The 15,312-nt window shown below is 59.8% G+C and overlaps 4 protein-coding genes across 6 annotated transcripts in view; 1 reads left to right on the top strand and 3 right to left on the bottom strand.

The window, feature by feature from the left end:
- LOC110390697 (GTPase IMAP family member 8-like) overlaps nucleotides 1-15,312 on the bottom strand; it is a 685,191-nt gene that overhangs the window by 537,072 nt on the left and 132,807 nt on the right. The window lies entirely within an intron of this gene.
- On the top strand, nucleotides 3,768-6,232 carry LOC110390731 (GTPase IMAP family member 7-like). Of its 2 annotated transcripts, XM_021382190.1 has the most exons (3): nucleotides 3,768-3,986; nucleotides 4,259-4,310; nucleotides 5,032-6,232. In XM_021382190.1, exons 2-3 carry the CDS (start codon nucleotides 4,289-4,291, stop codon nucleotides 5,676-5,678), a joined length of 669 nt encoding a protein of 222 aa, XP_021237865.1. In that variant the 5' UTR covers nucleotides 3,768-3,986; nucleotides 4,259-4,288; the 3' UTR covers nucleotides 5,679-6,232. The 2 variants fall into 2 exon arrangements, with proteins under 2 accessions (XP_021237865.1, XP_021237864.1); XM_021382189.1 differs by lacking the exons at nucleotides 3,768-3,986; nucleotides 4,259-4,310 and adding an exon at nucleotides 4,361-4,685.
- Nucleotides 9,562-12,584, bottom strand: LOC110390729 (GTPase IMAP family member 1-like). Of its 2 annotated transcripts, none has more exons than XM_021382185.1 (2): nucleotides 12,177-12,584; nucleotides 9,562-11,258 (listed from the first exon to the last, which is right to left on the bottom strand). In XM_021382185.1, the coding sequence occupies exon 2, from the start codon at nucleotides 11,198-11,200 to the stop codon at nucleotides 10,436-10,438; it is 765 nt and encodes a 254-aa protein (XP_021237860.1). In that variant the 5' UTR covers nucleotides 11,201-11,258; nucleotides 12,177-12,584; the 3' UTR covers nucleotides 9,562-10,435. The 2 variants fall into 2 exon arrangements, with proteins under 2 accessions (XP_021237860.1, XP_021237861.1); XM_021382186.1 differs by lacking the exon at nucleotides 12,177-12,584 and adding an exon at nucleotides 12,014-12,157.
- LOC110390690 (GTPase IMAP family member 4-like) overlaps nucleotides 14,541-15,312 on the bottom strand; it is an 11,273-nt gene continuing 10,501 nt past the window's right edge. Inside the window, exon 2 of the mRNA XM_021382108.1 lies at nucleotides 14,541-15,187. Within this exon, the coding sequence (XP_021237783.1) occupies nucleotides 14,541-15,187 (647 nt within the window). The remainder of the gene's footprint in view (nucleotides 15,188-15,312) is intronic.

Below are 15,312 nucleotides of genomic sequence, written 5' to 3'. Positions count from 1 at the left end.
GGGATGCCATTCCGAGGGGCTGAGAGGTGGGGCGGTGCGAACTGCCTGCGGTTCAACAAGGCCAAGTGCATAGTGCTGCACCTGGGTCAGGGCAATCCCAAGCAGAGACACAGGCTGGAGAGTGGACGGATTGAGAGCAACCACGAGGAGGACTTGGAGCTCGTGGTAGATTAAATACTGAACTCAAGCTGGCACTATGCTGAGAGGTTGGAGCACCTCTGCTATGGAGACAGGCTGAGAGCTGGGGGTGTTCAGCCTGGAGAAGAGAAGGGTCTGGGCAGACCTGATTGTGGCCATTCCAGTTCCACATTAAGGGGCTGCAGCACAGGGAGGGGAGGGAGGGACTCTTTGTTAGGGGTTAAGTGATAGGACAAGGGGGAACAGCTCTAAGCTATCAGACAGTATGTTTACATCAGACATCAGGAATAAACTCTTCCTGACGAGGGGTGGTGAGGCACTGGCGCTGCTGCCCAGAGCTGTGGTGCTCCATCCCTGCAGTGCCCAGGGCCATGGGGGAGGGGGGGGGGCTCTGGGAGTTGTCCCCGTGGGAGGAGCTGGGGCTGGGTGGGCTTTAAGCTTCCATCCATCCCAAACCAAGTCATCAAAGATCCTGTTTTAGCAGCACTGCCCTGTTTTCTGATACTTCTTTTCCCACAACCAGCCGCTAGATGGCCTTTGTTACTTCGGTCCCTCAGTTTTACCGGCAAGCTCTCAACCTGCTCATGGCTTTTTCTAAAGGCAGCTCTTTGCAACCTCTCAGTTTCTTGACAAAGAGGACAACTTTCCCTCCCCTCTTTCCCTGCCTATCTCTTCTAAAAAACTCATCACCCTCTACTGCAGTGTTCCCGTGGTGGGATTCATCCCAGCACATTTCCATGATAGCACTGAGGACAGCTTCCTGAGCCAGGTAATAGCCCCATTGGGGGAGGGATGCAATGCTGCTCACCAACGCAAGTGAACTGACTGGAGACATCAGGATTGGAAGCTGCCTGGGTTGCAGTGACCATGCAGTGGTGAAGTTCATGCTCCTGAGAGATGTTGTACAGACAAGGAGTAAAACCAGGAAGCTTAATTTTAGGAAAGCCAAATTCCAGCTCTGCGGGGAATTTGTCAACAAACGCCCTTGGGAATCTGTCCTCAAAGACAAGGGAGCAGGGCGGAGCTGGCAGATCCTTAAGGAAGCTTTCCTCAGGGTGCAGGAGCTCTCCATCCCCAGGTGTAGGAAGTCAGGAAAGGAAGGCAAGAGACCTGCATGGCTGAGCCTGGACCTGCTGGTCAAACTGGAGAGCAAGAAGAACATGCATAGGCAGTGGAAGCCTGGGAGGAGTGTAAGGATGCTGTTGGGCTGTGTAGGGCTGGGGTCAGGAAGACCAAGGCCCAGCTGGAACTGGACTTGGCAAGGGGCACAAAGAAGAACAAGAAAGGCTTCTAGAGGTGCATCAATCAGAAAAGGAATGTGCAAGAGGGTATGCTCCCCGCAGTGAGCAATACAGGCAGGCTGGTAGCACTGGACAAAGAGAAGGCTGAGGTACTCAACGACTTTTTTGCCTCAATCTTCACTGGTGACTGCTCTTCACACACCCCTCTAGCTGATGGTTCAGAAGAATGGAACTAAGGGAGCAATGTCCCTCCTGCTGTAAGCAAAAATCAGGTTTGTGGCCACCTGAGGAACTTGAACATTTACAAGTCTGTTGGTCCTGATGAAATGAATCCCAGTGTCCTGAGGGAACTGGCCGATGTAGTCGCCACACCAAGCTCAATGACATTTGAAAGATTATGGTGGCCCGCTGAAGTCTCTGGCGACTGGAGAAAAGGCCACATCGCACTCATTTTTAAGGAGGATAGAAAGGATGACGCAGGGAACTGCTGACCTGTCAGTCTCACCTCTGTGCTGGGAAAAGATCCTGGAGCAGCTCCTCCTGGAAGCTGTGTTATGGCACATGGAAGACAGGGAGGTGACACAGGACAGCCAGCACAGCTTCACCAAGGGCAGCGCCTGTCTGGCCAACCCATGGCCTCCTGCGATGGCATCACTGCGGCTGTGGATGAGGGAAGAGCTGCAGGTGTCATCTCTCTGGACTTCAGTGAGGCCTTTGACACGGTCCCCCACGATGTCCTTCTCTCCAAATCCAAATGATATGGATTTGATGGGTGGGACTGTTCAGTGGACAAGGCACTGGTTGTGAGATGATACCCAGAAAGCGGTGGTCAGCAGCTCCATGTCTGGATGGAGACTGGTGACAGTGCTGTCCCTCAGGGCTCAGTGCTGGGACTGGTGCTCTTTCCCATCTTTGCTGATGACATCAATAGTGCATCGAGTGCACACTCAGCAGTGTGTGGGTGACACACCTGAGGGATGGGATGGCACCAGAGGGACCTGCAGTGGCTGAGCAGTGGTCCACGTCCCTACATCTCCCTATGAGGACAGGCTGAGAGCTGGGGCTGTGCAGCTGGAGAAGGGAAGGCTGCAGGGAGAGCTGAGAGCGGCCTTCAGTATCCAAAGGGGCTGTAAGAAGGAAGGAGACAGACTCTGTAGCAGGGTCAGTGTGGTAGAGCAAGGGGAAGTGTCCAGTTATCAACACTCTTCCCATGTTTTTGGTGCCAGCAGTTCCAATACGAGTGGTTCTCCAGCATGGTTGTTGCTGGAGGTGCAGTTCCTCCATGAATTTCAAATTGGAGCCATTCTGTTTTGGTCTGTGGACACCCAACTGGGTTGCAGTAAAAGCCAGGAGAATTGCCAGCCCTGCTTGTGTGTGGAGGAGGAAGACAGAGCTGATGTGAGGGTTGTGGGCACGGAGCAGTGAGTTATAGAATCATTGAACTACCAAAGCTGGAAAAGACCTCCAAGATCATCCAGTCCAACTGTCCATCTACCACCAATACTTCCCCTCTAAACCATATCCCTCAGTAAAGCACCTAAATGTTTCTTGAGCACCGCCGGGGCAGTGACTCCACCACCTTCCTGGGCAGCCTGTTTCTGAGCCTGACCGCTTTTTTGGAGAGGAAATTGTTCCTAACATCCAATCTGAACCTCCCCTGGCACAAGTTCCCTCTCATCCTATCATTGTTATGTGGGAGAAGAGCCTGAACCCCACCTCACCACCACCTCCTTTCAGGTAATTGTAGAGCGATGAGGTCTCCCCTGAGCCTCCCCTTCTCCAGACTGAACAATCCCAGCTCCCTCAGCCGCTCCTCATAAGGCCTGTTCTCCAGACCCCCACAGCTCTGCTGCCCCTCTCTGAACACGCTCCAGGGCCTCAATGCCTTTCTTGTAGTGAGGAGCCCAAAACTGAGCACAGCACTCGAGGTGCGTACTCACCAGCGATGAGTACAGAGAGATAAGCACTTCTGTGCTCCTGCTGAGGCCAGGATGCTGTGTCCTTCTTGGCCCCTGGCCACGCTGCTGGCTCCCGTTCAGCCCAGCATTGACCAACACCCCCAGCTCCATTTCCTCCCCACAGTCTTCCAGCTGCTCTGCCCCACGCCTGCAGCGCTGCCTGGGGTGGTTGTGGCCAAAGTACAGGACCCACCACTTGGTCTTGTTGAGCTTCATCCCCTTGGCTTCAGTGCAGTGATCCAGCCTGTGCAGCGTCCTCAGCTCAGACTAAACCCCATCTCCTCATATGAAGGAGATATTTACCCCTCTGGCTCCTTTCTTTGAGTGCTGTGCAGTTTCCGCTCTCAGCCAGCAATGGCTTTAAACAGGAACTGGCTCCTTACACAGTTTAGGAAATGACTGTTTGTTTAGCAGCGCTGATGTGCGCTCGCAGCTCTGCCCTCCTCCTGACGCTGCCTCTAAACGCGCTGCTGAGCTGCACAGTGGTTCCAGCCCCAGCGCTGCTCCGCAGGAGGAGAGCAGGAACAGCACAAGTGCAGCAGTCAGAGCTGGGACAAGCTGCCCTGGGGAAAGGACCAAGGCTGCAATCACTGCTGCCAGGGGCGGCTGCGATTTCCATACCAAAGCTTCAGCCGATTCCTCTGTCCAGGTGAGAACGGCACTTTGCATTTCCCTCACGCCGGTTTATCTCGTCCCGGCGTTCTATCTTCCCGGTGCTCTGCTCCACGAGCTGGCCCTACAGCACTGGGGCTGAGCTGTGGTGGGGCTGCAGCCGCTCCTCGTGCAGCTGCTGCTCAGCGTGGTGCCGGAGCGCGGCGGCACCAGGAGTTGCTCTGCAGCGCGGCGATCCCGGCACGGCCCCGGGCAGGGTGCGGTGTCCCCAGCCCCGGGCTCCATCTGCATTTCTCTGTCTCCTTCCAGGCTCCCCGTGTGAGTGTGAGCGCTCTCGCAATGGCAGGATGGAAAAGCACAGGTGAGCCGCTCAGCGCCGTGAGCAGGCAGGTGCAGCCCGGCCGGGCTCCTTGCTGAGTGCTGGGGAAGCACGGGGGGTTGGCGTCCTCGTGCAGCCTCGTGCACGCGGCGCGTGGGCTTTGTGGGAGGCCGCGGCCTCGGGGCTGTGCTGAGGCTGCCTCCCATCTCCCCGCTCCCCGAGCCGCACAGAGCCAGGATGAGGGTGGACGGGGCAGCGGTGTCCAGTGGGTGTCCGGTGCAGCCTGAGATACTGCATAGGGAATGAAGCCGTACCCCAAACCTCGCTGTCCCTGTGCCTGTTGCGTGGAACCCGTGCCCCGCTGGGGCCGTGCAGGGCAGGAAATGGCCCAGGGGACAATGCTGAACGAACACCACTGTGAGTTTTTTTTTGCTCGGTGCATGACTTCTTGTAAAGGGAGTGGTTCAGTGCAGGCTTTTGTTCACCCAGTGCAGACCTGGACTGCAAGGGAGCTGTGAGATCGCTTTTGCTTCCTGTTTCTATCAGAAGAATGCTGGCTGGCTGCCCTTTGAGGAAACCTGGAGCTGAGCAGCCCTGGGGTCCCTCAGGGCCACACGTTCCTCCTGATTTTCATGAGGACCACTGCTGGCTCGGGGACACCTTTCCTTGCGGCCCCAGGCACCTGCGCCTGGGAGCCAGCACATGGTGGGCAGGAGCTGTCCCGGCACTGCGGGGCTCACACACGTCTCTGGTTGCTCCCCAGGGTCTGAGCTGCGGATACTGCTGGTGGGCAAGACGGGGAGTGGGAAGAGTGCGACGGGGAACACCATCCTTGGGAGGAAGGAATTTCATTCTGCGTTGTCAGCACAGTCAGTAACCATAGACCCCTCAAAAAGACAAACCAGCTTTCGTGGAAGATCAGTTGTTGTTATTGACACTCCTGGCCTTTTTGATACAAGGGAAGCCAATGAGAAAACAGCTGAAAAGATTAAGAATGTCTTTCAGGATCTCACTACAGGGGTCCATGCCATCATCCTGGTGATGCAGCTGGCCCGAATCACTAAGGAAGAGGAGGAAGTGGCTGAGTGGGTGACCAAGATTTTCCATACTAAAGCAGAGAAATACACGATCCTGTTATTCACCCGAGGAGAACAGCTGGATCGTCCAGAAGATCTGAAGATTTTCTTAGAAGATTGCCGATTCCTCATTGGGCTGGCAAGAAAGTGTGGAAATCGGTACATCGCCTTCAGCAACATAGCTACTGGAGAGGCGAGGGATCAGCAGGTTGTAAATCTCATCGACATGATTGATGCCATGGTAGAGAAGAATTGTGATGCTCCGCGTTACACGCGAGAAATGCTGGAGGAAGACACCCGGACATTCTTTGAAAAGTTTTGTACCATCCTGTAGGCAGCCAGGGGTCGGTCCGGCAGGAGCCGTCTTCTCCGTCGTGCCGCTCCTGCTGTGTGTGCTCTGAAGATGATGCTCTCCTTCCTCGCTTGCAGTTCCCATCCTTTCCCCTCCGTGCCCTGAGCTTTCCCCTGCCCCGTGTGGCTGCTTTCCCCGCGGGCTGCATTTGTGCAACGCGTGTGCGCCGCTGCTGCTGCGCTCTGCTGCTCTCGGCACCGCTGCGCTGACGCTGTCCTCCCCGGCTCTGCAGACACGGCCGAGCTGAGACGGACGGGAACGTGGGGGCTGTGAGCCGTGCCCCTCGGGAGAGGGCTCGGCACGGAGCGGAGCCGCGGAGCCGGGAGCCGTTGGCCGTCCCGCTGAGAGCCGGGGCTGCAAGGAGCTGTGCGGGGCCGGGGGGCTCGTGGTGCCGCTGTCCATCCCGCCGCAGTGGGACGCTGCTGGTGCCGTGGCTGCAGGGGCTCTGCCTTCATGGGGCGATGCGGGGCGTGCTGTGTGCGGGTAGGCCTGAAGGAGCTCTCAATAAACGCTGAGCCTTGCTGTGTGGCGGAGAACCTGTCCTCGATTCATCTCCCAGCCAGACCGGGGGTGGGAAGCGGCTGTGAGTGGGCAGGGGTCATGGACCTACAGCGGGGCTGAGGACGGGGCCCCTTGGGGTCCCTCTGGTTCCCCCACCTCAGCAGAGCCCCCCAGAGCAGGGTGCCCAGCCCCAGGGCCAGGGGGTGGGAGATCCCCAAGGAGGAGAGCCCGCAGTCGCCGGTCCCCGTGCAGGGCTGCGCAGCGCCGGGCACGGCAGTGCTGCCTGCGGGCAGGGCAGCTCCTGGGCTGCAGCTTGCGCCCAGCGCCGTGTGCTGCCCCGGCACCGCCGAGCACAGCCCGGCTCCGTCCCCTCGCAGCTCCTGCGGGGCTTTGTGGTCACGGTGGATCCCCTGAGCCTGCCCAGCTCTCTCCTCCTGCAGAGCCGCCCCAGGCCCTGCAGCAGCTCGGTGGCCCCGTGCTGGACTCTCCCCAGTGTGTCCCAGTCTCTCCTGCACCGTTCCAGGTGCAGCCTCACCAGTGCTGAGCAGAGGGCAGGATCCCCCTCATCCCAGGGCTGGCAGCGCTATCCCAGCGCAGCCCGGACACCCTCAGCCTTTGCCCATGGGCCACGGTCGCTCCCCTCGGCGCCCAGCAGCACCCAGGGCCCTTCTGCAGAGCTGCTCCCAGCCGGCACGGGGCCGGCGAGGAGCGGGCGAGGGGCTGCAGGACGGGGCTGTGATGAGCAGGGGACGTCGGGGCCTCCCTGGCGTGGGTCCCATCCCCGAGCAGTGCCCACGCCGTGGGGCTTTGCTGTGGGGTTACGGGGCTCCCACCCTGTGCCTGCAGGAGGGCCCTGCTGTGCCAGCACCGGAGCAGCGCTCCCACAGCTCCTCTTCCTCAGCACAGCACCGAGCTGAGGGAGGCGGGGAACATGGGGCTGGGGGTGAGGGGGGGGCCGGGACACGCAGCCTGGTGAGGAGGGGGTGAGCATGGGCAGCAGGGAACAGCGGGCTCCGGGGGAGCTGCCCTCGTGCAGAGCCGAGGCTCCCTGCCTCACGCGCTCTTAGTTTCGTTCTCCGCAGTGCCTGGAACGGGGTGCATTTACGGGAACTGGCTTTTGTGCAGCCTTCGGCCTCACCCTGTGCGCCTTCAGGAAGGGCCGGGCACTCCCTCGGCTCAGGAACACCTGCAGGGCAGCACAGGGGCGTAAAGTACAACAAGAGCAAATGCCGCACCGTGCACCTGTTCTCCCCATGGGGTGGTGCCCGGCGCCCATCAGCACACAGCAGAATCCCGACAGGGGCCTCTTTTTTCGTTCTGTGCACAGTGTGGTGCTTGGCGACCCTTAACGAAGCCAGCACACCCCCGAACAGAAGCGTGGTTAGTTTCACAGGGCTGTTTATAAAATTGTCTCTCATTACAGCTTCTAATTGGGTCCTCTGACTTGCCTTTGCTGGGCAGACACATTATGGGCCACCAAGATCTGCATTTGAGAGGGGATAGCGGCTGTCTCATTCTAGTCTCCCTTCCACAGCGATGGAGCTGTTTTGTGGGATGTAATTTGCCCTTCAGGAGCCCAGCGGACACTTACAGGACCCTTTCCCTTTCCTTCTTGTTGACAGCAGCACCTTGAAGCTGAAGTGTTTCTTTTTCACCCATTCTCTGAGTATTTCTGATCGTCTGTTTCTGCTTTTCACCTTTTCCACCTTCACTGGTGGACCACAGTTCCCCCTTTTGAGACAGTGCATCCATCCTGTCCACTCCTTTTTTTTTTTGTAAGTCCTCATGTTGGCACTACAGCCCCCCATGGCCCTGCAGCCCCCCATGATCCCACAGCCCCCCATGGCCCTGCAGCTCCCCATGCCCCTACAGCCCCCCATGATCCTACAGCCCCCCATGGCCCTACAGCCCTCTATGGCCCTACAGCCCCCATGGCCTTACAGCCCCCCATGGCCCTGCAGCTCCTCACAGGGGGTGGAGGGGCAGCACTGAGCTCTGCTGTCTGGTGACAGTGACAGCACCTGAGGGAATGGCATGGAGCTGTCAGGGGAGGGTTGGGTGGGGGTGGGAGAAAGGCTCTGCCCCAGAGGGTGCTGGGCACAGCACAGACGGGGAAGGGAGCAGAATTCCTTTCCTTCCCTGCCAGCTCTGTACGTCCCCGTGGGATCCTTCACGCACTCTTCTCTTCAATGCCACACATGGGGATGGGATGCAGAGGGACGGTGCACGTGGCCGTGGAGCGTGCAGGATGTTCTGGGCGGTGGCCGTTGTCTGCAAGGGGGAACTGCTCTGGGCAAGAGCCAAGGTTCTCTCTGCCAAGTATCGCTTTTTGTTTTGTTCTCTGCGCTTCTCGGAGCTGAGAGCTTTTACAGGAAATGTCTGTTTGTGAACTTTGGGTCCCATGCTCTGTGTCTGTCGGTGGGGCCGGGTGCTTCCTGTCTTGGGGGCACCCGCGGGGCAGCACAGGAGCGGGGCCAGGCTGCAGCCCCAGCACCCCACAGCCCCGGGCTCTGCCCTCCCAGCAGAGGGTGCAGAGATGGTGGGGGCCTGGAGGAAATGGGCCTGTATAAGGCAAGGCTGAGAGCCCCGCGGCTGTTCGTCTGCAGAAGGGAAAACGGAGAGATCTTCTCACAGAGTCATAGAACCAGAGAATCACAGAATGGTTTGAGTTGGAAGGGATCTCTAAAGGCCTTGTAGTCCACCCCTCTGTGATGCACAGGGACACCCACAGCTCCATCAGTGCTCACAGCCCCGTCCCCTGACCTTGGCTGTCTGCAGGCACGGGGCACCCCCACCTCTGTGTGCAACCTGTGCAGAGCCTCACCGCCCTCAGTGTAGGCAACTTCTTCCCTATGTCCAGTCTACATCTCCTTTCTCTTAGTTTGAAGCCATTTCCCCTTGCCCAGTCACACAGGCCCTGCAGCAGAGCCTGTCCTCTTCCCTCTCACAGCCCCTGTCGGCACTGAAGCCGCTCTCAGCTCTCCCCGCAGCCTTCCCTCCTCCCGCTGCACCCCCAGCTCTCAGCCTGTCCTCGCGGGGAGGTGTCCCATCCCTGGGGTCACTTTGTGCCCTCCTCTAGATGCACCCCGACAGCTCCGTGTCTCTCCTGCACCGAGCACCCCCCATCAGGACGCAGTGCTGCCTCATGGTGCTGCCCCCTCCAGAGCCCCCAGGTCCTTTTTGGCAGGGCTGTGCTCCGCCCTTACACCCCCAGCTTGTATCACAAACTCAGTCTCCTGTTCTCTTCAGTGTTTTCTTCAGCGACCGGATCCAGGACTTGGAGCTGTACTGAGTAATAGCAAGAATGGGGCTGTTACCTCTAATGGTGTCTGTGCCCACCCAGGACACAAACACAGAGCTGGGATGCAGACAGCGTTCTCTGTTTTATTTCTGCGCACAATCAGGTGCTTGGCAATCCTTCCCAAAGCAAGCACACCCCCCAAAAGAAGTGCAGTAGCCTTTACATGGCTGTTTACAAAATTAAATCCCTATACAGTTTCTAATTGGGTACTCTGATACATCTCTGCTGGGCAAGCATACAAGGGGCTCCGAGACTCTGCATTTGGGAGGGGACAGCGGCTGTCTCATTCTAATCTTCTTTCCATAGCGATGGGTGTTGGTTTTAGTATGTGGTTAGCCTGAAAGGAGCCCAGTGGGCACTTCCAGGACACTTTACCTTCTCTTCTTGTTGGCACCTCATGGCCCTACAGCTCCGCACAGGGAGCAGAGGGGCAGCGCTGAGCTCTGCTCTCCGTGGCAGCACCCAAGGGAACGGCATGGAGCTGTGTCAGGGGAGGGTCGGGTGGGGGTGAGGGAAAGGCTCTGCCCCACAGGGCAGGGGGCATGGAGCAGCTCCCCAGGGCAGCAGGCACAGCCCCGAGATGCCACAGCTCACAGAGTGTTGGGTCACCGCTCTCTGACATAGGGTTGGGGTTTGGGTGGTGCTGTGTGGAGCCATGAGTTGGCTCGATGCTCCCTATGGGACCCCCCCAACTGGGGACACTGTGAGTCCCAGGAGAAGGTGCCGGGGGTGCTGTGTGGGGGGGTGAGCACGACAGCGGCTGCCCAGCGCGGCGCTGGGGTCTCTGTCCCTGGAGAGGTTCAAAGGGACACGGCCATGGGCAGCGGGCACTGGGGGACGGCGATGGGCAGGGATGGAGCGGTGCCTGCGGCACCAGGTGCTGTGGGATTCTGGGATTCTGATACTGGGGGACTGTGGGATGATGAGACTCAGCCATTCATCTCCTCCACCAAATAAGGAAACCAATGAAAATCAGAGCAATGACAATGAGAATTATCGCACATCTCAGAAGGACCCTCCTGTATGACGTAGAGCCGAGCAGCACATTCCACGGGTTGCTTGCTCTCTCCATATGATACCTCACTTTCTCTTCCGTTAAGAAGGAATCCAGGTACAACTCGTTGCTGTAGTACATGCCCCCATTCTCCTGCACCGTTTGGCGGGCCTTCTCCATCAGCTGCTGGACCTGCTGGTCCCGCTCGGCCCCGGTGGCCCGGTTGTTGATGCTGCAGATCCTGTGCCCGCACCTCTGGACCAGGTCTCTCAGAGCTCTGTTGTCGGTGTAGGCCACGTAGTCGCGCAGCGATCCCCCCACCAGCTCTTCTCCGCGGGTGAACACGACCACCATGTGCCCGAACACGCCGGCTCCGAAGATGTCCCGCACGCCCCGCACGGCCTCCTGGTCCTCCTGGGTGAAGCGGCCCAGCTGGGTGACCAGCAGCACCACGTGGGGGCCGGGGGAGGACAGCTCGACGCAGCGGACGATTTCCCTGCACATCTCAGCGCTGCCGTCCCACCGATGGAAGATGTCGGCCGTGTCGATCACCACGATGTCCTCGCCGTCCCAGCGCCCGGCGACCGCATTGCAGCTGCGGGTCACCGGCACGGTGGACAGCTTGGACTCGAAGACGCGTCGCCCAAGGAGGGTGTTTCCCGTGGCGCTTCGTCCCCCCCCGGTCTTCCCAACCAGGAGCAGCCGCATCGCGGAGCCCCTGCTGTCCCCGGGCAGCACGGGGACACGTCGAGCGGCCGTGGTTGCGCTGCGGGGACACGAGGGGAGGCGCGGGGCTCAGTCGGATGCTGTGGGTAACGCTGTGCAGACAGCCCCAGCAGCGCCCGGAGAGCAGCAGAGAAAGGAGAGAGCAGAAAGAGCTGTGACACCACGAGCTGGGGCGGCACAGAGCTGAGGGACAGCGACAGCCCGGGGTGCAGGGGCACAGCGAGGGTGGTGCGGTGACCCGGACCCCACTGGGAGGTGACAGGGACCCTCTGGGCAGGGACACGCGTGCAGATGGGGTCAGCATGGGGCTGAGTGCAGCGCCGAGGGTCTCCCTATGCTGGGGCTGGGGCTGTGCTGATGTGAGCTATGCCAGGTCTGTGCCGTGCTCATGTGAGCACAGGGAGTGGGGAGAAGGGAAATGGGGAGAGGAGAAAAGGGGAAATAAGGAACGGGGAAAGAGGAAACGGAGAGAGGAGAAAGGGAATAGGAAAAATGGGGAGAGGGAAGAGGAAGTAGAGAAGGGGGACAAGGGATGTGGGGGAGGGACAAGGGGAGAAGGGAAAAGGGAAAAAGAAGGAGAAGGGAAAAAAGAGGGGAGGGAGAAAAAGGTGTAAAAGGGAAAAGAGGAAAAGGGGCAGCGGGGAAAAGAGAAAAAAAAGCCAAGGAGAAATGGGCAGGGGGGACGAGGGACGGAGCCCCCCCCTGCCCCGGCTCCCGGGCACCGCAGCACACGGCACCGGGCGCGCCCGTGCCCCCCGAGCCCCTCCCGCCGGCGCGGAGCCCCCCGCCCCGTACCTTCCCGCAGCTCCGGCCCCAGTGCGGCCGCCCCTCGCCCGGCACAGCCGTGTCCCCTCGGGGCCGCGCACCGCCAGGAAGCGTCCGCCCGGAGCGCAGCGATCCCCGGCTCCTCCCGCCCCCCCGCCCTGCCCCGCTCCGTGACGCTCCGTGCGATTTTCACCCTTCGCTTGAGCTCCTCCGGGGGCGGACGCTGCAGCCGTCGGGGCGGGAGCGAGGAGTGAGGCACCGACAGCGCCAACGGCTCCGTCTGGTGCCGTTATCACCGCCCCAATCGGCACCGCCTCTGCCCTCTGGGGCTGCGCCTACGGGCGGGTTAGCTTAGTGCTGTAAGCGGTAATGCAGATCGTTAGAGGACCCGTGGGTGGACCCCGAGGGGGCGGACGGCCCAGGGCGCGGAGCTGGATGGGGATTTCCTTGGAGCTCCCTCCCGGCCCCAGGCGTGCTGCGGTGCTGCGACGTGCTGAGGTTGCCTCTGTATTCGGGCTGTATCCCGAGTCAGAATCGAGGGCCCGTAGGGATCACCCGATCCAAGCCCTGGCCTCACGCAGCACCACCCAAACCCCATCCCTATGTCAGAGAGCTCTGTCCCAGCTGTCCGTGAGCTCCGGCAGCTCAGGGCCGTGCCCGCTGCCCTGGGGAGCTGCTCCATGCCCCCCGCCCTGTGGGGCAGAGCCTTTCCCTCACGCCCACCCGACCCTCCCCTGGCACAGCTCCATGCCGTTCCCTCGGCTGCTGTCACTGTCACGGAGAGCGGAGCTCAGCGCTGCCCCTCTGCTCCCTGTGCGGAGCTGCAGGGCCGTGAGCTGTCAACAAGAAGTGAGGGCAGTGCGTCCTGTGAGCTGAGCGTCCATTAGGCTCCCTGAGGGCTAATGACCTGCTAAACTCACACCCACCGCTATGGAAAGAAGACTAGGATGAGACGGCCGCTATCCCCTCCCAAGCCCAGGTGCAGAATGCAGCTCTTGCTCTCGTTGCCCTTCCCTTGGTCGGGCATCGCCCGGCCCTCCCATGCTCGGGGTCTCTCTGCGAGGCCTCTCTGCCCTCGAAGGAGCCAGCAGCTCCTCCCAGTTTAGTGTCACCTCCGGCACGGCTTCGTGCACTTTCCGGTCCCGCATCCAGGTCCTTCATGAAAGCACTGAGGAGAACCAGCCCCGAAATGGAGCCCTGTGGAACCCCGGGGACTGCCCCCAGCACGTGGAGCCCCGTGTCCCAGCCCCGTCAGCCCGACCCGTCACCCCGCGTTCACCCATCGCGCCGTGTCCGTGTCCGGCCGTGTGCCGGGCGCTGCGTCTGCAAGGCTCCTGCGAGCAGCGCTATGGAAGGCACCGCATCGAGGGGCACCCGGAGGCTCCCCTTGGTCTGCTCGGTGGGGGAGGTGACCCAAAGGAGGTGAAGCTGGCGGAGAGGTGGGCTGGCAGAACAGTGCCAGCAGCCGGCACGTTGGCACGAGGCAATCCGAGCAGGGAGCTCCAGGGAAGAATTTGGCACGCGGCTTTCCGCAGAATCACGGAATGGTTCGGGTTGGCAGGGACCTTTCAGATCGTCCAGTTCCAACCCCCTGCTACAGGCAGGGACACCTCCCACCAGACCGGGTTGCTCACAGCCCCATCCAGCCTGGCCCCGAGTGCTTCCAGGGAGGGGGCATTCCCAGCCTCGCTGGGCAGCCCGTGCCACTGTCTCACCGCCCTCACAGTAACGCATTTCTTCCTAATATCCAGTCTGAACCTACCCTCTTCCAGTTTACAGCCATTTCCCCCGTCCTTTTCCCTGCCTGAGCGCTGTGGGATCAGCCAGGGACTCGCTGCCAGCTCCACAGCTGCCTCCGAGCCACAGAGCGCCCGTCCAGCCTGGAGAGCGCGTGGGGCAGGGATCCCAGCAGGCTTTGCCCTTGGTGCGCTCAGTTCCAGGCGGCGCAGGTCCCCAAAGGAACAGCGATGGCAGGCAGAGAGATCGGCACAAAGAGCAGCAGCGTGAGATGATTTACTGAGCTTTCTAACAGCAACTGACCAACAACTTCAAGGCAAAGCTGGGCGACTTTCTGACGGTGATTAGTAAGCAGAACGGGTAAGGGCGCTTGGCGTAGGTGCTATTTCCTTATCAACTGCTTTAAGGAAAAGGGAAGAAAAGAAAATCGAGAAGGAAAAGAGAGAGAGAAAGAGAGATTTGGAGGTAGGTGTATTTCACCACTCCAGCATTGTCTGCAGCGTGGCAGCCCCGCTGTACCTAGAAGATTGGGGAGCTTTCGACAAGGGTCTCTGCTGGCCGTGTTTCTCAGCTGTGAGGGGCCACGAGAGGAGCTGGAGATGAACAGTCTGTCAGTCTGCCTGCCCTGAATGAGGGCCCACAGACCTCACAGCTTCCAGCCGCTCGTTAAGGCTCCATTCCGCCCAGTTCTCAGAGTCAGCTCAATCCTTGTTGGTGTCAGACAGCCCAGCACCACGCACCGTGCCCCGCATCGGCCCGCGAAGGCAGCAGAAATGGCACGGCAGAGGAGACGTCTCCTGCCTGACTGAACTCTTTTTCCCTAAAGAATAGCACAAGGCTTCCCAAAAATGTTAGACAAATCTCTCTCCAGCATTTCTGGCGTGTAACGTGGAGCATCGCGATTCTCCTCTGCCATGGCATCAATCATGTGGATGAGCTCTGCAACCTGCCGATCCCTCGCCTCTCCAGTGGCTATGTTGCTGAAAGCGATGTACCGACTGCTGCACTTTGCTGCCAGCTCCTTGAGGCATTTGCTGGCTTCAATTAAAACCTCCAGATCTTGGGGATTCCTCAGATCTTCTGCTTTGGTGAATAACAGGATCATGTACCTCTCTCCTTCAGTATGGAAAATTTTGGTCACCCACTCAGCCACTTCCATCTCTTCCTTAGTGATTCGGCCCAGCTGCATCACCAGGATGATGGCATGGACCCCTGGAGAGAGGGCCCGCAGGCCATTCTTAATCTTTTCAGCTGTTCTCTGGTTGCTTTCCCTTGTATCAAAAAGGCCAGGAGTGTCCACAACAACAATTGGTCTTCCACGGAAGCAGCTCCTGGCCTTGATGCAGTCTGAGGTGATTGAGCTTAGTGACAAATTTGATTCAAACGCATTCCTCCCAAGGATGGTGTTCCCCGTCGCACTCTTCCCAACCCCCGTCTTGCCCACCAGCAATATCCTCAGCTGGGATCCTGGGGAGCAACCAGAGACGTGTGTGAGCCCCGCGGTGCCGGGACAGCCCCTGCTCGCCACGCGCCGGCTCCCAGGCGCAGGTGCCCGGGGCCGCAAGGAAAGGTGTCCCCGAGCCAGCGCTGTG

This window comes from Numida meleagris, unplaced genomic scaffold (genome assembly GCF_002078875.1).
Source record: "Numida meleagris isolate 19003 breed g44 Domestic line unplaced genomic scaffold, NumMel1.0 unplaced_Scaffold180, whole genome shotgun sequence".
NCBI lineage: Eukaryota > Metazoa > Chordata > Aves > Galliformes > Numididae > Numida > Numida meleagris.
Note: the sequence above shows the minus strand (reverse complement) of the source record. Positions and strands in the feature narration are given on the sequence as shown.

Coding starts and splice junctions, on each gene's coding strand:
- LOC110390731 (XM_021382189.1), top strand. CDS start 4,571: ATGAAGCCGTACCCCAAACCTCGCTGTCCCTGTGCCTGTTGCGTGGAA. Junction 4,686..5,031: donor AATGCTGAACGAACACCACT/GTGAGTTTTTTT, acceptor GTTGCTCCCCAG/GGTCTGAGCTGCGGATACTG.
- LOC110390729 (XM_021382185.1), bottom strand. CDS start 11,200: ATGCGGCTGCTCCTGGTTGGGAAGACCGGGGGGGGACGAAGCGCCACG.